This window comes from Filicampus tigris, chromosome 12 (genome assembly GCF_054856515.1).
Source record: "Filicampus tigris isolate MCC_2025a chromosome 12, RoL_Ftig_1.0, whole genome shotgun sequence".
Taxonomy (NCBI): Eukaryota; Metazoa; Chordata; class Actinopteri; order Syngnathiformes; family Syngnathidae; genus Filicampus; species Filicampus tigris.
The window spans coordinates 13,564,806-13,588,752 of record NC_141228.1 but is presented as its reverse complement, the minus strand read 5'-3'; the positions used below and the strand labels follow the sequence as shown (position 1 = coordinate 13,588,752).

The 23,947-nt window shown below is 40.5% G+C and overlaps 1 protein-coding gene across 2 annotated transcripts in view; it reads right to left on the bottom strand.

Moving 5' to 3' along the window:
* agbl4 (AGBL carboxypeptidase 4) overlaps positions 1 to 23,947 on the bottom strand; it is a 285,763-nt gene that overhangs the window by 79,749 nt on the left and 182,067 nt on the right. For both annotated transcript variants that reach the window (XM_086046755.1, XM_086046757.1), the window contains one exon: positions 12,669 to 12,708. In XM_086046755.1, coding sequence (XP_085902881.1) covers positions 12,669 to 12,708 — 40 coding nt within the window. The remainder of the gene's footprint in view (positions 1 to 12,668; positions 12,709 to 23,947) is intronic.

Here is a 23,947-nt window from a genome sequence, read left to right as displayed (position 1 = left end):
GGGAAGCAATTAACTTAATCACTGCCAGGCTTTTTCAAGGCATAGTTCCCCATATCGCCATCGGTTTTACAGTATTTTGACTGATCTTTCAAGACTCGTGTAAATGCTTGGCCGGATTACAGAACAAAAATAGTTGGACGTGGCCACAGCCTCATATTTTGCCCACCTCTTTGTTATACAGTACATCAATGACCGCCATTTTGTGATAAGTGCACGATTCCTACCTCAACTGCACAGCATGAAGAGCGGTGTCTTTCTCATGCAACTTTCTGTAAAGACGCTTTAATTTGAAAAATATCAACCAAATTGACATTTAGAAGAAGCTTTTTTCTTAGGCACCATCATCCTTGATCAATAACCATTGTTTACACTGTGTGAGAACGCCATTTTCCTACTCTTGCTGGAGGCATTCTTATTCTTATTATGCCTCATAATTAGATCCACAGGAATTTCTAATCAAGCGTGACGGCAGCATTCACCAATTTAAAAGGTGATCGCCCATGAAATGAACAGCCTAGTGTCATAGAATCAGCAAGCTATGCTGGAGGGGCCTGAAAAGAGACGGCAACAGAGCCGGAGTAAACGAGGGGCACACAATGACACACGCGTGCCTCACTGTAAATAAATGCTTCATTAACTATTTAGAAGGGTATCAACAACGGCCGTTCCATGCTGCGTATAGGCAGTGATCTGTGCAGGAGACATTGATCTTCATAAGGAACATAAAGACCGACCAAAGAAATACTCATCATATTTCAGCGCCAGTCAATTCGGTTCATTAGGGCCGCTCTAGCTCCTGCTGCGGACTTGTATCGATCTCGCCACTGTCAGTTCAGTGTTATTTTCTGCTAACTAAATAGTAGACTTGCAAAATTGCTCTTTATACAGTGCGTAGTCAAAGTCGGTCATGGAATATACAGTATGCGCAAATAATACAGTTTGAAAATTTCCCCACTGTGGGATCAATAAAGGCATTCTTATTCTTAACCTCCAGAGTTGAAGACCTAAAAGGTGGAAAAAATAAATACACTAAAAAAAAAATATATATATATATATATATATATATATATGTATGTATATGTATAAATATGTATGTGTATATGTGTGCGTGTGTTCTTTGGGCTTTAGAGAAAAGGTTGCTTATGCCTCTAATACATTCTGCTCTAATCTCCATTTATCTGGCAGGCAGGTGAGCCTCAGCACATGGCTGGTGGGCAAGGTTTAGTCTGCGAGAATACAGCTCATCCTAATGGCATCCTACCCCCTGCCTCCCTCAGACCCCCCCCCACATCTGCGTCTTTGCCTCTCTTAGCCTTTCCTCTAGGGCTGCTGTCAGCCAGAGAACTTTCATTGCCGCTCTAACTGACAGCAGGGAGCCACTGGGATTGGCTGAGCAACCAGCGGCCGCCCGTCATGCGGCCCGGCTCACAGGTGCACAGCATCTGACAGATAATGGCAGCTAAAACCCGGGCCAACCCAACGCTCGCTCCTTGTTTGGCGGATGAGATGGTGGCGGGTGCGATGCTCAGGTGTAAAGAGGGCATGTTGAGGGACAGTGCTGTGAAAAATAGTGCCGTTTACTTAACATGTGACCACCCAGACACTCAAATCCCTCCATCTGTCCCGGCAAGGGTGGCCAAGGTCACTCAGATTCATTCCACTGTGTGATCTGTGCTATTTTTGACTGTACACTTGAAAGAGCTGAAGCGAGTATTCTGCTTGTAAGATAAGTATATCAAAACCTTACAATTGTTTTATGACTCTATTCGACTCATATTAAACTTGAAATATTGAGGAGCACGATCTATCACACTGGGCAACCTTCAATTGTTTGTGATCGATATACATACCTGTACAGTGCCCTCCATAATTATTGGCATCCCTGGTTAAGGATAGCCTTGAAATGAATTCCAGTTTTATTGCACAAGCATACTTTCATACTGAAAATTGTAAAAATGGTGTACCAGACACAGAATCAAATTCCTCCCTTGGCCATCAGTCCCCAGACCTCAACCCAATTGAAAACCTGTGGAGTGAGCTAAAGAGGGGATCAATTTAGAGAGATTTTGCAAAAAGGAATGGATCCCTTTTTCTATAATCTCCATCTTGTGAAACATTATAGGAGAAGATTTGGTGATGTTTTGTTGGCTAAAGGGTTTCAAAAAAGGATCAACATCAGGGGTGCTGATAATTGTGGCACACAATATTTGATGTAAACAAGGTTGGATGTTCCTCTTTTTTATTCTGGGTGCTATATTATTTAGAAAAAAAAATATTATTATTTAGAAAAAAAAAAAAGATTTTATTAAAAGCTAAAGAACACATTTTAACCAGGGGTGCCAACATTTATGGAAGGCAGTGTATTGTATACATCCATCCATCCATCCATTATCTGTACCGCTTCTCCTCACAAGGGTCGCGGGGCGTGCTGGAGCCTATCCCAGCTGTCTTTGGGCAGTAGGCGGGAGACACCCTGAACTGGTTGCCAGCCAATCGCAGGGCACACAGAGACAAACATCCGCACTCACAATCACACCTAGGGGCAATTTAGAGTATCCAATCAACTTACCATGCATGTTTTTTTTGGAATGTGGGAGGAAACCGGAGTGCCCGGAGAAAACCCACGCAGGCACGGGGAGAACATGCAAACTCCACACAGGAAGGCCGGAGCCGGGATCGAACCCACGACCTCTGAACTGTGAGGCGGACGTGCTAACCAGTCGACCACCGTGCCGCGTATTGTATACAGTAAATCACAAAATTTGTTCCCCAATATCACTGATGAGGGCGGCTCAAATGACATTTACTGAAAAAACGCAATAATGCAAAAAAGCTCATTTAAAAAATGTATATAAAATAGCAATGATGATCAGTCAAATATGAAAATTATACAATATGAAATTTTCAAACTATTATTGTTTATATAAACCAGCTACTTTGGACTTTGTTTGTTTCTAACGTAACATTTTCATCGGCATATGCAGGAGCTGAGTTGTGACATACACATTTAATTTGAAATACATCTTCCAGTAAATTTTTAAAAAAATAGCTTAAGCAACACCTAGCTTGGGTAAAAATTATAAGGTTGATGGAAGTAAAGTATAGCTAAATACATTACTTATGGAAAAAAGTACCCATTCCATATACCTTCAAAACCATTACTTTTTAGTAGACCCCAAAATTGCAATTTTGTTCAACCATTAACATTGCATCGTCAGAGAGCAAACCATTTTCAACGCTTAAGATCGGTCAATAATTTGTAAAAATGACACCCACATGTGTGGATTGACCAGGAATATGAATTTGTGAAAACCCTTTTTTTTTTTAACCAAATTGTGACAGGAAGTTTTTGCCCGACGCCAGCAAATTATGTGCTCAAATAACCACCCAAAACTTTTTTTACCATACCTTAGCAACTTTCATCTTAAAAATGTAATTTTCATTTGTTGTGAGGGTGTAGCAAGGCTATTTTGGGAATGAAAGAACTAAAACTAAAATTGAAAAAACATTTTTGTTAATGAAAAGGAAAATGGGAGTGCTTTTAAAACACGATAACTCACTGAAACTATATCTTATGTTTATAAAATTAATTAACACTAACTATAATTATAGCGGAAAAATCCTCCGTGTTCGTCTTTGACAATATCACGAATGAGTTAAGGGTTCATTTTAAAATGTATTTATTTCGGTATTGCTGTATGTCCGTACAGAAGAAGGAATTTCAAATAGTCATTTAGGAGTTTACTTTAGTGTAGTAAACAATATTCTGTGTCCTTTTTTAAATATTGCACTTGCCAAATACGCCATATATACATGAACAATAGTAGTAAAACGAATAAAAAATAAACTAAAATTAGGCATATATATGTATGAAAAAAAACAACAACAAATCCACTCCAAACGCAAATTAAAACTAAATGAATTTAAAGATAACAAAAGTCAAAACAAAATAAAAAAATATCCCAAACTATTACATTTCTGTGTTGTAGTGTGTTTGTCAGTCACTCATTCGAGGTCCCACCTGTCCTTATCACAACCAAAAACCCAATTAATTTGATCAACGACTCATTAATCGTCTGCTGCCGCACAATCACTGAGAGTGACTATGTGTGACCATTTCTTTTCATTTCTAGTTGTCCAAGGAATAATGAAAGGAACACTTAAGGTCGCTGTTTAACTATCATTAGCGGTCACTGTCCTGTAATAACCTCTCTGTATGGTTTCTCCGTCTCCATTAGAGGTCAGTACAAAGTCACACACAGGACAGCTGAGTGACGTTTTCCCCCGGATTTAAAGGAATGCTCCTCCACCTGACGGCTGACCCCTCTGAGAAAACAGGCCAATTAAATGTGGAATTTCCCTATGGAAATTAATAATTCATCATTTTTTTATTTATATATACAGTACAGTACTCTACAATACATAGCCACTGGGCACACGTGGACCATAAGTGAGCGTCAAACTAAGATGACGGCGACCTTGACCGTAGTGGTGTGTATCTGCTGGCAAGGTGAGGTCTGCACTGTTTGTGACATTGAATATTCTCATGGGGCTTTAGCTGAGTGGCAGCTTGTTACATTAACATTTTATTTAGCCATGACATTAGTAATAATGGAAATTTCAGCACACGGCCCAGACGCCCAGACATTCCATATGCCGGGTTGGTTTGTGAATGGCAGCGATATCATGGCTGTTTAGAGAGGGACGGCGCCACACATACACACACGCGGTCCGAGAACTCAATCCAGCCACCATAACAGGGAGACAGAGTGGCAGCAACCCCTATTATCTAGTCCCATTGCTATGAACACAAAAGGCTCGGCGGAACAAAAATCCAATCAGTGCTCTGAGGGAGGATTTGCTTCACGGCAGTGCTCGGCAACACTGGTGGCTCCACTGGTGACAAAGAAATCATCTTGGAGCTTCCAGCCTGTTCACAGCCTATTTACCGCCTTGGTCACATTCCCCCTCTTGGCCAAAGAGGATAGGCAACGCTCACCCTTTCCCCACATGCAGCAACAAGAAACACACAGTCGACTGTGGGTACGCGGCGTGAAATTATTATATTTGCTCAGAACATTTGGGCGTGGAGATGGGTTTTTGAAGTAATTGTTTGATGACAAAAATTTTCAATATGGGGCCGCGGGCCCATGTTGAAAATATGGGCCTCGCTTGGCGCACCAATTCGCACTCCTTGCGTGCTACATTAGCATCCCGGTCCTCCCGTTCATTAGCATGCCGTTGCTTATCTAGCCACGCTGCGGAGAAGCATTCAATAAAACAAACTGCTCAATATGAAGCAGCAAGTGCTCCCCACCTCGCTCGCTCCCTCCCATCGGCAGCCATTCCCTTCTTTATGTGCTTTTTACACCCCAGCAAAATGGAAGTGCGGTATCACATAGAGAAGAGGAGAGAGATAAAATATGCAAATTGACACCGTCAGGATACATAATTAGGCCGATAATAGGAAGCCTTGTTTTCACAGCTGATCATTTATACAAAAGCATGTTTTCTAAAATACTCTATCCATATTTTTTTTTCCACTTTAGTGTTGCTTGTGCCCTCCCTCCTTTCAGGTGCCTCCGTGGAAACAAATCTCTGCAGCTTGCCGGCTTGAAAGCAAAGTCTTTCAAGCGGAAATTCAGCCCCCCCCCCCCATGATTTCTATCAGCTCAGGTCTATATGTACACCAGGCAAGAGATTGCGCACAGTGTGTCCTACCCATTTTTACACCTTCACCACTGTGTTTTTGCTGTGTTGCTGCCACTTTTATTGTTTCTAATTAAAGTAGGACGGCACCACAGGAACCAACTGAACAAGACTGCAGTTCAAGTTCTAGTTTGAATTCTAAAAAGGGACGGAAAGATTATTATGTTCATTTTACAGAAATACTTGGAAAGCGAAGTTACGCAAGTCTTTGTCGACAAACATCTTACAGTGAAGCAACAAGAATAAATGAGGAGGGTCACCGGTCAAAGCGAGACAACTAAAAAGTGTTTCCCTCAAAGTTGGACAGTGATGGCGCTGCCGCAAAAAGCAGTAAATAATCTGTCTCCACTTGAAGGCTTGAGAGGGAGGGAAGGAGGCTTCAACCAAACTATGACAGCGTTCAATGAGCACAATTTGCTAAATGCACCACACGGCGTGACAACAGAGACATAAATACATGGTCACAGATAACTTGGACGTTTTTATAGCACCTTCACTACTTTAGCTTTTCTTCACTTCTTCATAGATGGTGAAGGGCGGCAATATGCCCATCAGAAGCAATGTGAGGCTTAGTGACTCGCACGAGGACACTTGATAGTATCACTGCAGATGTCAAATATTAGTACAATCGATTAATCAACCCATTAGCCTATCGATTCATCGAGTAATTAAAAAAAAAAAATCAATCCCCTAGGATTGCACCTTTGGCTACAATGCCATGCGGGATTCTGGTTAAGGTAAACCGTTTTAAGCTAAACAGTAAAACTTTAACGGAGTTGTTAAGCAGACATTTTGTCGTCCTTGTGCTGTCAGAGACAGAATGTGCACCACTCCCATTGATTTCTGAATGCAGCCTATAATCAGCAGCTCGGTATTTATTCTTCATTTTGCATTTCAAAAGTTCAATTTATTAAGTGTAGCAAGTGTTTAGAAGGGTGGGAACCATGTGTGTGCGGATGGTGGGGGCTTAGTTATGGTGTAATAGAGGCAAATGCCCACACTATTGCAGGGGATCATATTACCCGCACATATTACCCACGAAAAGTGAGGGAACACTGAATTACCTGGCCTCTTAACTCATTCACTGCCAGACATTTTCAGACCCTCTTTTGTCCTAACGTTTGAAAAAAAATAGAAAAAAATATAAATAAATTCCTGGGATTGAATGGCTGGACTGTGAAAAGACAAGTCAACTCGTCAATGGCGGTGAATGAGTTAAGCGATATGAGAGTCAACGAATGAGAGTGCAGAGTTGATTGTGGTGCGCTCAGGCTGGTTGGCTAACCGTTAGCCAGTCTGCTCAGTGTTGAGTGCTTGGGCGTCAGTTCTGGCCTTTATTTTGCAACAGTTTATTCAATAAAGCCATTGCCGGTGCACCGACAAATGTGTCTGTCCTTGGTTGGCCTGATTGTATGTATGTATGTATCCATCTTAAACATAAAGTTACATGATCAAAGTAGTCAAAGGAGTAAGATGCCATAACGTTATCAAAATGCTTCATTGTTTTATATTGTTTTCTGATACCAACAGTATGCCCTGTTGATCATTGTAGTTCTATGTTTCTTGAACGGGTTGTGTCTGTTCATTGCACCTTGAGGTACGATGACAATAAAGCTATTCTGATTCTGGTGGTATAGTGGTTAATTTCTTTTCACACTTAAGAGTTTATAATGTTTAATTGCTCTTCCTTAATAAATGGTGATTACACTTGCATACCTAATATTATGGTTTTATAGCTGCATGAGTTAAAAATGTTAAAATATTACTTAAAAATCAGCAGCATACATGACATAACATTTTATTAGCGTGAATGTAGATGTATTGTAACACCTAACCAGTGTGTTGATAATGAGAACACAAATTCTAAAACGGTATGTCTAAATTGTGCGTGAATTGTGCAGCATGAGCCACTTTGTTTTGTAGCATCTCACGAACACCATACTTCCGTCGGAGCAGTTGTGACCCACTTTGAAATTACAATTTGTGACTGAATGCTGTTTCCATGGGAACAATATGGCTAAAGTGATTGTGTTTCTGATCGTGTGGCAAAAGTGAGATCCGCGTTGAACTGTATTGGTCTCAATCCTGCTGTCACACAAAAGTAATGTGAAAAATCCAGACGCTGCCGTTGAATGTCGGCAGTCGGCTGGATACAAATGTGACCTCAGTGTAATCTTGTACAGTGGGTGTGCCTGAAGAAACAAAGCGAGGAACAAAAGGAGATCTGCAGAAAGGGGAGCTCTAATGAACAACGTCTCAACTAATGCTGCTCTCAACAGACTGTAAACAATCGTTTGGATATTATTTATTCATGTACAGTTGTCATTCCACTGCTGATAGTTAATACAGCTAGTTAAATTCCCAAATACATGTAGTGTATAGAGTATATAGTTTTGTTGATCCATGTGTAGTTGGTGTTGCCTATTCTCGTTCAAATTCAAATCTGCATATATATAGTACAGTATTCTGTTTATAGGCCTCCATTGTTCATTCATGCATCATTGTCATTCAACAGTTGATACAGCTGCTTTATTTCTCAATTGCATAGCCTGTATAAGGAAATGTACTTGCCATCTTCTCAAATACTTTATTTTTTTCAGTTTCCTTGCTTTGATGTTTAAGATAATCAAAAATGTCGATATCAGACAAAGATGACCCAATTAAACAAAAAAATGCAGTTTTCAATGGTGATTTTATTTATTAAGGAAAAAAAAATATTCAAGGCTACCTGGCCCTGTGTGAGAAAGTAATTGCCCCCCTTGTCAAGTCATGAATTAACTGTGGCTAATCACATTTTTTGGAAAGCTGATTTAATTTTCACTGACAAAAAACAAGCCCGATTACCTCCGGACCTGTCCAATCAAGAAATCACCTAAAGGGAATTTGTTTGACAAAATAAAGACAGCCAAAAGATCTCAAAAAGTTGCAAGAAAACATTCCACAATCCAAAGAAATTCAAGAACAGATGAGAAATAAGGTCATTGATTATCAGTCTGGAAAGGGTTACAAAGCCAGTTCTAAAGCTTTAGAGACTCCAGCGAACCATGGTGAGCACCTTTATCCACAAATGGAGAAAACAAGGACAGCCGTGAACCTTCCATTGAGTGGGCAGCCTACAGAAATTACCCTAAGAGCACAGTGATGACTTGTCCAGGAGGTCACAAAGAAATCCTGGACAACATCTAAAGACCTGCTGACCTCCTCTGCCTCAGTTAAGGTCAGTGTTTATTCTGCAACAATAGTGCAGGGACGGGCTAAAATGGCCTTCATGAGTTCCAAAGTGAAAACCAAGCACTGCTCACCAAAAACAATATCAATAGTTTTCTTATATTTACATTTGTTTGATGATCTTAAACATTAAAATATGGAAACCATGCAAAAAGAGAAGAGGCAAATACTTTTTCACGGCACTGTAGTATACTGTACATACTTTACTGTGGTATTCTGTTCACATAGTCTTTGTTCACATAGTTTCGTTTATTTCACTCCCAACTGCTAGTGTATCGAGTAGACTATTCATAATGGAGTTTTAAAAAATACAATACTTGCTGCCGTTCACATGGTATCAATTTATTCATGATGTTTGCCATTCACATCGGTATATCGTTTATCATTCGTGTACAGTTTCCACATAAAAATGCTTCTGTCTACATAAATATACTTTTTTTGATATTTGTTTTAATATTCTTCATCTTGTGTACTGCTACATGTTGTAAAAAAAAAAAAACAGCATTTACCTATTGCTGGACTAATAAAAGCTTCTATTCTATTCCTGTTCTGCTCTGACAGCGAAATAGAGAAGTATAAAACATTTAGGGAATGCCCGTCATTGCGTTGGACGCACACGTGGTGCATTCATGTGCCAGTGTCCTCTCAAACCTGCCCGGATTTCATGAATATGATTGACCTTTTTTTCCCTGCCGTAATGCTGAGAGCGCATAAAAGGCTAAAGGAGAAACTAAAGAGCGGCGAGCCGAGTTGATTTACAACACCACATTATTGTGCGCCGACTGCACATATGGAAAAGGACAATCTAATCGATGGGCCAAAAGAATGACAATGGCCTCTCAAATCAATGTCCGCACCCCATTTTCTCACTGCGAGAAGACAAAGCGTTCAGGTGTTTTTGTTGTGCGGCTTTGTGTGTACGTGTGTGTGTGTGTGTGTGTGTGTGTGTGTACAGCAGCAGTTAATTTGTGTTGCCGTTGCTGTGGTGAAAAGCATTGCCGGGACTAATCATTATTTAGTTGTGGCGGGGCTGGAAAGGTCAGCAGTCTGAAATGTCAGGCTGTGTTCAACAGAAGCCAGATGCAGCCGCGTGCCGCTCAAGTGTCCAATTAAGGAGGGTCGAGAGAGGTTGGAGTGGGTCTCTGCGTGGGTGGTGCCCGTATGAGTGTGGGAAATAACACTGAGAAGGTAGATGGTATAGATATGGTGTGCAGCAGTTTTAGCCTCATATGATACGTTCACGAAGCCTGCATGTTTTGATCGAGTCAATTAGGTGTGAGACGCTTTACTGGCTAGTCAAATGAACACAATGGCAGAACACATGTTAGCCACTGGGGTAATAAAGTTTGTTAGCCTCTAGTGATCCCTCCTGCTGTCGATGCTACAGTATGAAGATGAGATGAGTGGGCTGATGTTGGCTAAATGAGGAAAGAGACGGCATGACGGGCCAAGACACATTTTCTACAATGAGAGGACTTGTCCCTGTGATTGGTTGGCCAATAGCCTGAGGTGTACCTTCACTTGTCGGCTGGGCTAGGCCCCAGCTCACAACTGACCATAATGAGCACAAGCACTCCAGAAAATGAATGAGTGGCTGGGTGGATGGTTGGATGGAGATCACTTGGGAGTTAAAAGTAGCGCTCGTGAGAGAAAAATAAGTATTTTATAGAAAGGAACCCTATTTGGAAGGAATGTACCAATACCACCTTACCCAGACTGAATATAACTACTGCACTCGTTAATACCTAGTATCATTATGTCTTGCAATTGTGATGCAAATTTGCTTCATTTCAAATCAAATATTGCTCAAAAACAGAGATCACCAACTTTTTAGAACATGGCATACATTTCACTCAAATATAAGACTTTTTATAGTCACAAATGATCATTATTGACATTTTAACATCCAACTGCATGCTTTTCCAACAGTCTTGCCACACGTTTTTCGACGTACACAAAAATGCTGGGTTGCTTTCCTAACTCACTCACTGTAGCTGTGGATTTTAACTCATTCACTGCCAGACATTTTCGGACCCTCTTTTACCCTTTGAAAAAAATATAAATACGTTCATGGGATTGAATGGCTGGACTGTGAAAAGACAAGTAAATTCATCAATGGCAGTGAATGACTTAAGGAGACTGATTTACTTTAACCCAAGGTTGCGTTATTAATTTTTGTCCCAGGAGATTGAGTTGAATATTGGATTTGCTACTTTTGCCAGCTGTCACTCATCAAATGCTTAACCCGACGTGCTGGGTCAAATCCTCAACCCAATGCACTGGGTAAACATTACAACACTTGATTCCTTTTGAACGCTGCACTGCATTAGCTGTTTCACCCAATTTGGATTCATTTGTCCCAGCGTCTTAAGAGTGTAAAATGCAGCCGGTCACAGACCCATTTCAATTATTTGGTGTCTCAGCGTGTAGGTAAAAAGAAACAAGACTGCTTCTTGAGAATACGACAAGTATTAAAAAAAAACAAAAAAAAAAACGGTGAAAGCTTCGTTGGTAGTTTTGTTTGAAAACAAAACATTGTTGCTTTCAGACTTCTTATCAGGAAATGGGACTGCTTTGGTAACTATCTTCACTCAATTCTAATCTGCAGTAGCAATTGATTAGCAAGTAGATAAGAAAAGTCTCGACTATCAATGCCCAGTAAGTCATCAAATTCTGTGCAGAGGTCAGATCTGACTTCATTTTTTTTCGTTTATGTGTTTCTCAGTGTAAACAAAAATATATAATTATTCATTTGTGTTTGTCCTCCAATAGACATATCCTATTAAAGAGAGGAATATAGAATATGGATGTGCCACTCTTAACTGAAGATTGTGATTCACTTCATAGTGTAGAAGACAGACGATGCAGAGAGAAGCGTTCGTACAGGTGATTCAAAGTTTAGGGAGTAACATTTCAAATGACTGGAGCTTTTCCTATCACCCTCCAACTTAGTTCAATTTAGAAGTGACTAGTTTCTGCTTAATCTTGCTGAGAGAGGAGGAACTTTAAGAGAGCCTGAATCCCTAAATTTAAATTCAGCAGTTTTGCACCTTTGTCCAACAGATTTTAATTGGACATTTCTTTTTCCACCCCACCCCAGTCATCCGTACTTTTTTCTTGTAGTTTCCATGTTAAGACACAAACTTACAACTCAGATGATAAAAAAAGTATAATTCCACACACGTCTTTTTTTTTAACTCGTCACTTAGCCGCAGAATGTGTTGCAGTACTTTTAAGTCTTCCTCACGCTCTCTCATTCCTTGCCGCCTCGTCTCTCACTGTGGCTGCCCTCTGTCAAGCTGTGAAGACCAGCCAGCGTCAGTATTGGTGCCGTCTGTAAGAACAGCTGCAACGTAAACTCCCGAAATTAACCTGCGCTGCAAGAGTCTCACGTCTGCGTGATTCTAATCAGAGCACATTAGATCTCGCAGATACTTTGGGCATATGGGTCCCTCTATATCCCATCGCCGTGCCCATCTGGTTCTCCTCTGAGTTTGCAAACTTCTGTCCATTCTCCACATCGGTGCCTCTCTCACAACTGGAACAGTGGCGTGGCTTTGTGACGTGTTTCCACGTTGAAACAATAGACTAACATGTGTTGAGCTAGTTACAGGGGTGCAGGTTTATCTTACAAATAGGAAACGCTGGTGTGTATGCCAAGGTACCAGCTCCACCATCTCTATGCGCTTCTGATTCAGTCAAATTTAGAAAAGAGCATGTCAAGGACTTACCACAATCGGTGATGGTTAACAGGTCCAGCTGACGTTGTTGCTGAAAGGAAGCGAAAACAGCTGTTAACACATTACATGATCAAAATATCATCACCATCAGGTAACAGGGATTTTTTAATATACATTGTGGGAAAGATATTTTGTTTTCATATTTTTAGGTTTTAGGAAGCGTCGTTTAAGCAGATAACGCAGATAAGAACAAGAAGACGTCTTTGTTCCCTGGAGCAGAATTATTTCATGTTATTTAGCACTCAACACGAACATAATGTAGAGCGCAAAAATACGCACAAGGACAGCGTCATTGAGTAAATACAAAAGGGATGCACCGATTCTGATACCAGGACCGGATATCAGTGCAGATACTGTATCTCTCTACAGTATCACATCTCATAACATTTCTCCAATAAGGTGCACACCGATGCCACATCACCCTGACGTATACCATGCCATGTCAGCTGGAGATCATTCAAGGACACTGATGACATCACTTTTAAAGGGGAAGTCAACACCCCAAAATGTGTTCTAGGCGCCTTCACTAGTCTAAACACGGCATTCTGATTAACATTGTGTTGGTGGAATATGAGTTAGCAGCAAAATCCAGTTTTTCGCCATCTAAGGGGGCCGCCATTTTGTCAATTCTGTCGACTGAAAATGACATCACAGTTGCTCAGGGCTAACGACCAAGCATGGCTCAGCTTCTGAAAAAACAGTTGAGCCGTGATTGGTCGTTATCTGAGCACCGGGCAATTTTCAGTCGACAGAAGTGACAAAAGGGCAGCACGGGTGGATTATGCTGCTTAATTTATATTCCACAAACCCAATATTAATCAGAATGCTATGTTAAGACTAGTAGGGCTGCATGGAACATATTCTTGTAAAGATTTTTTGGGGGTTGACTTTCGCTTTAAGCAAATGAAAATTATGCTCTGCAAAATGGACAATGAAGTGTTTGGGCGGCGAGAGGTGAGTTTCGTGTGCCCTGTCCGTGGCTTCGTTCTGCATGCACATTGTGGTGAATCGTATTACAAGGATGGTCTGGAATAGTTGATAATTAGGCATTCATATTCTGTTCGTGTTCCATATTACATTTTTTGTTCATTATTTTGAGCCCAAACTGTGATCCGTGTCACCTTTAAAGTAACATTTAGCCGGGGGAAAGACACTTTTTCAACGCTATACTAATCTGAAGATGTGCGTTGTGCAGTTGAAATTGTGTTATATCGAACTACTGTTGGAATTGTTCAATTTTGTTTGTTTCAATATTATTTTTCAAATGTTTATCGTGTGTTTAATGGTGGCTTTTCAGTCGACAGAAGACAAAATGGCCGCCCACGGAGATGGCTAAAAACGAGTGCATTTTGCTGCTTAACTTATATTCCACAAACGCAAAATTAATCAAAATGCCGTGTTTCACATGGTGGACCTGCTGGGAACATATTCTTGAAAAAAATATGTTTGGGTTGACTTCTGCTTTACGTATCCGTATTTGGTATCGGCCATTACTCAAAAGTACTTGTATTCAGTCTGAAAAAAAGTGTCATTAGTGCATCCCTAATAAATACTTTGGCAAGCTGTAGGACTCGATTATGTTCTTAGTCTGTGTCCGCACATACACACACGCATACACACACGCAAACCACTGCCTAGAGAGCAAACATGGCACCTGTAAAGCTGATGTTTATGATGCAGCTGAAAGTAGTCTAGCTAACTTTGTAATTGTGACTTTGTCTTCTGCGTGTGAGAAAAAGTGGTCTAAAAGAGGAGATGGAACGCACACGCACGCCCCCACACTCTCTCTCTCTCTCTCACACACGCACACACACACTTGACTAGGGAGCACTGCAGTAATCAACACCTCAGCCCTCTTGAACCAACAGTCCCTCAGGAAAGAAGATATCCAAGGAACGGATGAGAGCTCTATGAGTACAAGTGTGTGTGCATGGCCGCTGGGGTGCGTGCGTGCGTGTGTGTGTGTGTGTGTGTCACAGTGGCTAGGTGACGGTCAAAGCCACACATCATTTACATCCAGGCACATTAACCAGTTGCCCGGAGAGGAAAGCAAAGAGACTCTTATAGAAAACTCGGAATCCTTCTTGCCTCACATGCACGCCTCAAGAGCACCATGCTAATGGCTGACTAAACATTCCTTTAGTGTTTAGTGGAAGCTCTTACAAGAGAGACTTAGGGTGTATAATATGGGAGGAAAGTGGAACATGATTGCCGTGATGGTGTAACTCCAAAAGCAGGTTCATTCACTCTGCAGTATGCTCCAAAAACGACACAGGCGCCGTCTTTTTTTGAACTTATGCTTCTCTCTTAGCATATTAATCTTTGTTATGAAGCTCCTTTTTTTTTTTTTTAACTTGCTGAATAATGCCAAAGTACTCACTAATGGCCGTTTTCTACTTGGGTTGACTTGACTTTACTCACTATTGATGTTTTTCCATTGAATGAACAGGCATTACCGGCATTTCTAGTAGGTTGCACAGTGGTGGAGAGGTCAGTCTGCCTCACAGTTATGAGGTAAAAAAAATGGAGGAGGTGGAGGGCCCACATATAGCTGAGGCAATTCAGAACTGACAAAATTAAGAAAGTTTATCTCCTCTTTTTGATTTTTCATTGATTGTACATACTGAACTGACCCCCACCCCTTAAAAAAACCCCACAACAACTTCAATTACATTTACTGTTATAGCACTTCATCACAAACAAGTCATATAAAACCAATGTAGCAGCCATGGCTAACTGGCTTGTTTAACATGCACATAATGCAGGGGCGTGGCTTTGGTCAGACTCGAGGGAAGGCGGGAGTAGTGAAGTGAGGCTACATTCAAATCTTGCAAGCTGTTTAAAAACGGCAAACCTCCGCTTTAATGAGGAAACGAGCAATAGAAAATGGAAGGATAGTCATTTGGTTGTTCCAAGCTGATACCATATGGATGACGTGAACTGCACTGTATTTAATTTGTGGGTACACAGCTATAAATTACAAAACTAAAACACATGCTATTTTAACTAAACCTGTTATAACCTGCATCTTGACTTTGGACGCTGCAATATTCATCAGGAATTTTGTTCCCGCAGTAGTGACAAACTGCCCGCCCATAGCAGATAGAGTACTGTGTGGTAGAAAAGGAAGATTTATTACTTGTTTTGATAGAAATCTCATTCTTGTATGTCTGGGTATTAAGGATGCGCCTGCTTTACGTGATACATTTAAATCAAACACGCCTAGAAATAAACTCAAGTTTTATTTGCTTGAGCATGCTGGGAAAAAGATGACACATGGCTCTATGCATGTGAGGTGTTGAGCCACACAGAAGCTGGCTGGGTGACCAAGCAAGCAGTAGAGGTCACTGTGACAACATAAGACACACAACAAGCAAACGTGCAAGCTGAGATCACACTCTGTCCACCAGAGTCCTACTTTCACACGAACACACACATACTCTTACTACCTGAGAGTGAGGAAATGGAGCCGTTGCAGGAATTAATACCATACAACAGCGGTGTCCAAACGTTTTGCAAAGAGGGCCAGATTTGGTGAGGTGAAAATGTGGGGTGTCGACCATTTAGCATGGCATTCTTTTTTAAATCAATAAATCCAAGCACATTTTAGCAAACAAGTCCACCTTTGGTTTTTGACTTTTTAATCTAATTTTCCAGATTCTTAAACATGTCTTTTGGTCCATTTGAAACATGACATATCACTGGCAATTAAATGTTCACCGAACTTTTAGATTTAAAAACGGGGAAATAAGTAACAGTATTCACCAGTAATTACATATCAAGCATGAATAACTGGAAATTAAATGTTCTCCGAACTTTTTAATTCAACAACAGGGAAATAAATATGTAAAAATCGGAGCTGGGCCGGCCCGGCCGGATGCCCATTTTTGGGGCGGAGGGGTGGGGGGTGACAAATTTAAAAAAATGCTGGACTAAGCATGCCGAAAGTGGATTTTAGTCCGGCCCACTGATCGGCCCTCGTGTGTGACGTGCTCCCGAGGCGGCCAAATTTCATCTCAGCCCACTCGGTGAAAGGCTTCTTTTTAGGCTTCTTTCAAAACAACTTGTGTCCGGGAGTACTGTATATTCAAGGGTGCGCGCAGCACTCAAGTATGGCACATCATACACTGGGAGGGCCGACAATGTTTATGAATATGGCTGGGGGTTGCGGCCGGAAGGGTACCCAGGTCAAGGGTGGAGGGTCGCGGCTGGACGGGCAAAAAAGGGTCAAGTGTATATAATCATATTCACCAGTATGGGCCAGAGTTATTTTGAAACATGGAACGTTGTCGAAAATAAATGTTCACTGAACTTTTAGATTTAAAAATAGGCAAATGAGTAATAGCCTCGTTGCAAATGGGGCAGAGACAGTTGTTGCATATTTCGGTGAAAAAATAGTAAAATTTCAACCTTTCCTTAAATTGTCGGCCCTCGCTGTCAACTTTTTTTTATTCATCGTTGCCATTTTAGAAACTGTCCGAAAAGGTTCACACAGGGTTATGGAGTTGTACAGAGTGCTGCTGCCCTCTTGTGTGTGTATATGTGTAATTGCATTTATAGTGTATTTTATACGCTAGTCAAAGGGGCTACGGGTCAGACGTTATTAATTTTATGGTAAAACTTGACCGCGGGCCGCATTTCGCCCCCAGGCCGGACTTTGGGCATTTGCCATATAAATATCAAGTCTATTATTAGTATTATCTAGTATTTATGTCATGGAAATAATTGGAAACGCTAAAGTCCTTCTCCCCACTTCATCTGAGCCATGATTACACCAGTATTTATTTCCAGAAGACACATTTTTCTATAAAGTACAGACATGAGAGCGTTTCTCCCTTCCACTTAAATGAGTTCTAAATTGAACAATTACAATTGTTGAGTTCACTCAAGAGGTGAATTTGTAAATTGGCCACACATTTGATTACATGGATGCAGTTGGAATCATAGCCCCAAAGCATAAAGCAATTTTCAGACAATAAAAAGCAGCTGCCTGCATAGCAACAATAAGAAATGAGAAATAGGACATTGAGAAAACGAGCATAACCTCATTGGAATGACAGTGAAGCAGGGTTACTTCTGAATATAAACGACAAAAAACAAATTCATTTTAACTGGACTGGGAGATAAGGACAGACATACAAATGAGACAAGCGTCAAAAAAGAACTCACACAAATTTTCCCGATTACAGACTCTCACTCTTGTCTTAAATCAGAATTTCTCAATAGGTCGGCAATATGCATTTATTTCTAATTTATATGCAGTTTTTATCCATCCTCATTAGGGTCAGGGGTGCGCTGGAGTCAATCCCAACAGACTTGGGATGGGAGGCGGAGTACGCCTGGACAGGTTGTCACCAAGTCTCAAGGGTCATGGCTGGATCAACTGCTTTAAAATAAAACTGAGGAGTTGGATACTCATTTTGGTTCTTTAGCATCCTCTGCTGGCTTTAACTAAAATTGTGTGCATACTGAGTCTCTACAAACAATATTCTCCCCAAGAGTGAAAAATATGCAAATGTGACATTAATATACAAAACACCTCTCCTTATACACATGTCTTTAATAAGTCTTTCATGGATGAGGTCTACAAATAATACACACAGGGTGAAGGCACAGGTCTGCAAAAATATTTTGGGGTATAAAATATGATTGAATTAAGTTTTGTCAACAGAACAGAGGAATCACAAGAGGGACTTCAGTGTAGCTGCCCACTGCCATATCGCTGCCGCACACACAGGCACACAGAAACACGCACAAGGGCACACACTTGAGTAACGGGCCTACTGGGACTGACCTGCCAATTTAAGAGAGAACTGACACATTATTAGCTTAGTCTAACTCAAAGTGGCTAATAGACAATACAGTAACAGTTAGCGTACAAAAGCTAGGAAAAAAATGCAGAAGTATTTTTATGGTGATCATTTTATATATATATATTTTTTTTAACGATTTTGCTTTCATAGACCACCATAATGGATTCGAAATGATGTTTCGCTAAATAAAATAGCTAGAATTGCTGAAAGGTAGGCACCATTTTATTGACAAACCTCTTAAATTAAAACTGGTGTGTAAAGCCAACATCATGACGATTTCACAAGAAAGCAAACTCTACAGAACTGAATCAAGATATATTAATCACAATTTACTCACTTAAGTATTTTAGGGCGTCTATGTTGTGAAGCTGGAATAAAAACATGGATTTATTTTCCCAATCAAGCCTTGAGCAGCGCTTCTATTCCTGGATGTTTATTAATGCAGCGCCTGATAAAATTCGATCCGTGCCTCCATAAGTGGAAAGATGCAATTTTGCAAGAGAGTTAAAACCAATGAAAATTGATGATCTGACTAAAAGACAAACTGCTTGGTTTCTGTATGAATGCTGCCATCAGATTCTCGACTTATTTGTATCTATAATCACTGTTCCATATTAATTGGGATTTTTGTTTGGTTAAATAAATAGTCCTCCAATATGACTCTGACAACCACCAAACCCCCAGGGATTTCTAAATGTTTTAATGAGTACAAATAAGGTCATTAACACAATTAATCAGAAGATCAGGATGCGAAATGTGAAGTCATCTTAATTTGTCTCAGAAGCCTTTCAAATGAGGTGATACCATTTGTAAATTAAAAAAAAAAAGAAAACATGCTTGTACCCTCCCACCCCCAAATTACGATTATATCAAATATTCAAACTCAATCCACCCGAAAACCAATTTACCAACTTTTCTTCCAAAAACGACTTTTCATATTTGCTGATGGTTATCGCAGAGGAAAGTGAGACGTGGGATGAGAGACATCGTTTTGTAGCTCATTTGAAATTAATTTAAAGTCAATATGAATAAATTATACACAGCCGCAACGTGAAGACATGCACTATTTAAACAGGGATATTAGGATGTGACCTTGGTTCCTGCAAGGTATTGCATAGGGAGGTATTATTATTGTTAAGATTATTGTTGCTACTATTTATTATGTGCTCTACTCAATATTTTAAAACACACTGTGAAGGCAACGCAGTTGTGATTGAAAACATATCTTAGTCACCATCCATCTTCTTCCAGATCAATCCCCCCATTTGAATACTGATGAATAGTGCGTGGTGACAACATCCCAGTAAGTTGCACTGACACACGCACACGCACACGCACACGCACACACACATGGGATCAGCAGCACTTTACTGCTCCCATTTCGGCTTGTATGTGTGTCTTAGTCATCCTCTCTTGGTAACAAAAGGGGGAGGAAAATGAGGTAAGGATGAGCTCATGGGCTCAACAAGCTCTTACAGTTCAATTGCCTGGCCCAGTAAAGTCATCTATGTGATGATGTCAGACGCATGAGAGCGCACAGCAACTTCAATAGCGGCCCTACAGTTAAGTCCAGAAGTATTTGGAGTTTTTAGGACGTTGTCGTTATCCACCACAACACTGAGTTTGAAGCAAAACAATGCCAAAAATATGGCTTTTACTGTTCAGGAATTACAGCTGTTTTATGTAGAGTACCTCTATTTTGAGGTTAATGGGAGGCTAACAAAACATAACAATAGCAAATCAAAGGTTTGGTAAATTAAAAAAAAAAGACAGCAATGTTACACTCAAAAACATCAAAAGGCTTGGAAGACCATGGAAAGAAAAGAAAAAAACATTCATAACATCGACAGGTCAAGAATACTCTGGAGAAGGTCGGCATGACATTGTCAAAATCAAGAACAATCAAGTTTAGAAAATATATATTTTTAAAAAAGCCTCACACGCTGTGGAATAATTTTTTCCTCAAGTAGCAGTAAACTCAATTTGAGAACAGAAAATAGGAAATGATCCTAATCCGATTCCAAGGTAAACTACAGCAAGTGGCAAACGTGTTGGCAGGTATAGAAGGCCTGGCAAGTCATCGGCAAAACTTTGGTCATGTCCAAATGCCTTAAGTTTTTGAATGCAAAGTACTTTTGCCATGTATTATGTATAATACGTATATGATTAAATTAACAACTGCAGTATGTCACCTGTCCAAATACTTCTGATACCATGGAAACGGAGATATTCCGTTTAAATGGCTGTAATGTCTAAATGACAGATGCCATTTTTGGGTAAAACCTTAAAAGGGAAATATTATGGAAAATGTGTATAATTGCTTGTATGCTAATAGCTGCATCTCTAGAGTGTCTGGCTACCCATCAAAAACTAACCAAGCAAAAATATTGTTTGCTTCCTAATTAATATGTGTCTGTGAGTGAGGCATTCTAAATATCATCCCCACTAGTAGGTAACAGTTTATATAACAAATTTATATAATAACAGCCCCAACACTGAGTTTCTCCATACTTGACATGGCAGTTATAGCCTGAATGACCATTCACTATTTTTAAGAGGCTGCCGGACTACACAGAGGCAATTGCATGTCAAAACAAAACGTTAAGAATAGCTGCAGTGTTAGCATATATGACTGTTAGCTTTAAGTGGTACAAGAGTTATATTTCGATATTCTGCATTCTCAAGTGTTTGACTACGTTTTTGACGCGTTTGCTATTAACATTGCGATGTGAGTCCGTCATGGTTAGATGTACACCATTGCATGAGACAGAGCCGGCCCACAAAACCGAGTGATTTCAAACAGAGTGTGAAAAGAGGGTGTTGAAGTGGGAGTAAAAAAAATAAAATAAGAAATAAATCCGTTTTTGAAAATAAAAATATCCCCAATGCTCATTTGAGTTTGGGTTACGAATAGGTCCTGCTACCATGTAGCAGCTGTAGCTAATGTCAGCTCTTTTGCGGTGCTAATGCTAGCATAGTATTGGTAGTGGTGCAGTTTTGCTGAAGCTGGATATGCTTTCTCTTTAAATTTGTGAATGTCGCTCATGCACGTCAGAGATTCGAGAGAGGGAAGTAGTTAAATTAGAATGGATTAAAATATTTCTAGCTCACATTTGAACTGTGCTGTTATTCTTTATCCTTTGAGTAATTTGATGGAAAAATCAGTCAGAGCCCTTTTAAGACACTTGGGAACATATTGTCCTTTATATATAAAGCTGAAGGGCCATAATGCAATCTTTACACAGGATTCATTGCGGGGGTGTATATGTACTCCTATATGTCAAACACATCTAATCTATATGCAGTCCACATACAATATGTCAACTCAGTGCAGTGGTGGAAAATGTCACTTCAAGTTGAGATAAAAAAGTCTTTTTAGCTAATTTGTGCAGGAAAATGGCAAGTGGCCAGTCGAAATGTTATCGTGCCTCCACTTGCATGTCAGTGTCAGTGGAAATCGGTGTCGATGCTGAGAGGAAAGAGTGGATGGCAGGAGAGGGGTGGCGGAGCTGGGCTCGCTGTTGCGTGACCAAGGAGCCCCTGGTTAAAAATACAACAAACCAAATAAAAGATTTATTCCTTGTGAGAGCCGAGAGCCGCCTCCTCTTGAGCGGAGGCAGAGGCTACCTATGGCCACCTGCGCGGGGCCCACGGACCTCTTTCCGGCTCCCTTTAAAAGCAGGCCTACATAGATAATACATGTCGCTTATGCTGGCACACGAATATCGATGAAGGCGATATTCATGTATTCACAGTGACTCACACTAAAGCATGATTCATTTCCATCATGAATTCATTACACATTTATGAAGACCAATTAGAAAAAGCAGGTGAGATGGCCGTGAGAAGCCGTTCCTCCATCTTTCCGTCACCCCGCGGGTCGAGGCTGTACGACCGCGCCACCCCACTTGTCTCCTTTTTAATAGTCCGACTCTGAAGGCAATAACTGGTGCACCTGGCTGATTATGGCCTGTACCGCAGCGTTGTCAACCAGATTATAACAAAATGTCCCTTAGGTGCCACGCTTTACAGCTTGAGCAGCCTTGGAGTTGGCCTTACTAATACGCGTGCTGTTATCAATATTCCACTGACAGTCTTGAGTTGGTTCAACTGTGACAGTCAACTTGAGAACATTCCATTGTTACTGTTTAAAGATGCTCTTAAATGTTTTGAAAACAAATAGATGCCCCCCTCAGGTTGCACAATTCAGAATTGCTCTTCCACTACAACCGCACATCATCATTTCAGTATATAGAACGGTATATACTTTTTTCTAATGTAAAATATGTGCCTTGGTTGGGAAACAATGCTCTAGTGGACAGTTGTTGAAAAGCTGATTTCTTCAATATGTATGAGTCCTAGGAAAATAGAAGCGATGTGCCCCCTTGACAAAAGCTTGCTACAAACATGTTATTAAAAAAAAGTGTGAACTTTTAAATTGTGACAAAAACAATAGGTGTCCTTTTAGTTGACATTTTTAGATTTCAATATTAACACTGGAGCACTCCATGAGGAATAATGATTCCGTTTCCATTATTTTCTACATGGAACTTTGTTAGAAATAAGGTTACAATTTTAGAATTTGAATTAGAAACTTTTTTGCCTGCGTACAACAAAATTGTTACTGACTTCCTACTGTATGCTGACAAAAGTGGTGTGTTTTCTCTTTTGTTAGCTGATGTAAAAGTGCTAATAAATGATTAAAGTGGAGGTTTCTTTTTATCAAGAGACAGAAGCAGCCATGGAGAAAGATTGAGCCGATAAAGGAGGTATTAGGAGAGCACGGGCAATGTTAGAAAGACAACTGAGGTCAAGTTGAAGAAAATAAGCTAGTCATTGGTATCATATAAGATTACCTGGATATAAGGCATGCAATATCAAGGGTGCTGAGGAGAGCATAGATTGAGCCGCTGTGCTGCATTTGTTCTTTACAAGCTTGAGCAGCACTGTGCCCTGCTGTTCTTTGTATATATTTTTTCGGCCCCATAACAGGACTCAGCAATTAGTGAACCAACTGGCACTGTAAAAGGCGCTCGAACTGGGTTTGATTGAGTTTGCTGAGACCTGTGCAAGTCTGCTATGTGTTGTGATTTAGTTCAAACAAACCAAAGAGGGTGATCCTGAGGTAGACCAGCAACTGCAGACAAAATGCTTCTACAGGGCTGCCACAGGGAACTACCCTTTGCCCTGTTTCATTTTGTCAATCCATGTTTTATTAGAATTTACCTACCCCTCCTGTAAGGTGTTCCAATGTCAAGAACTTTAAAGAACTACCCATTGTTCCGAATGAAAGTCCTAAAGAAGCCTAGACACGGAAACCGCGATTAGGCCCAAGAGTCCAGTCGATGATATCACGGATATGTCTGTCTGTGTACTCAGTGAGCTGGTCAACATTGTAAGACCGTGCTAAGCCATGCGCAGATTTAAAGACAAGTGGAAGCATTTTCAAATCAATTA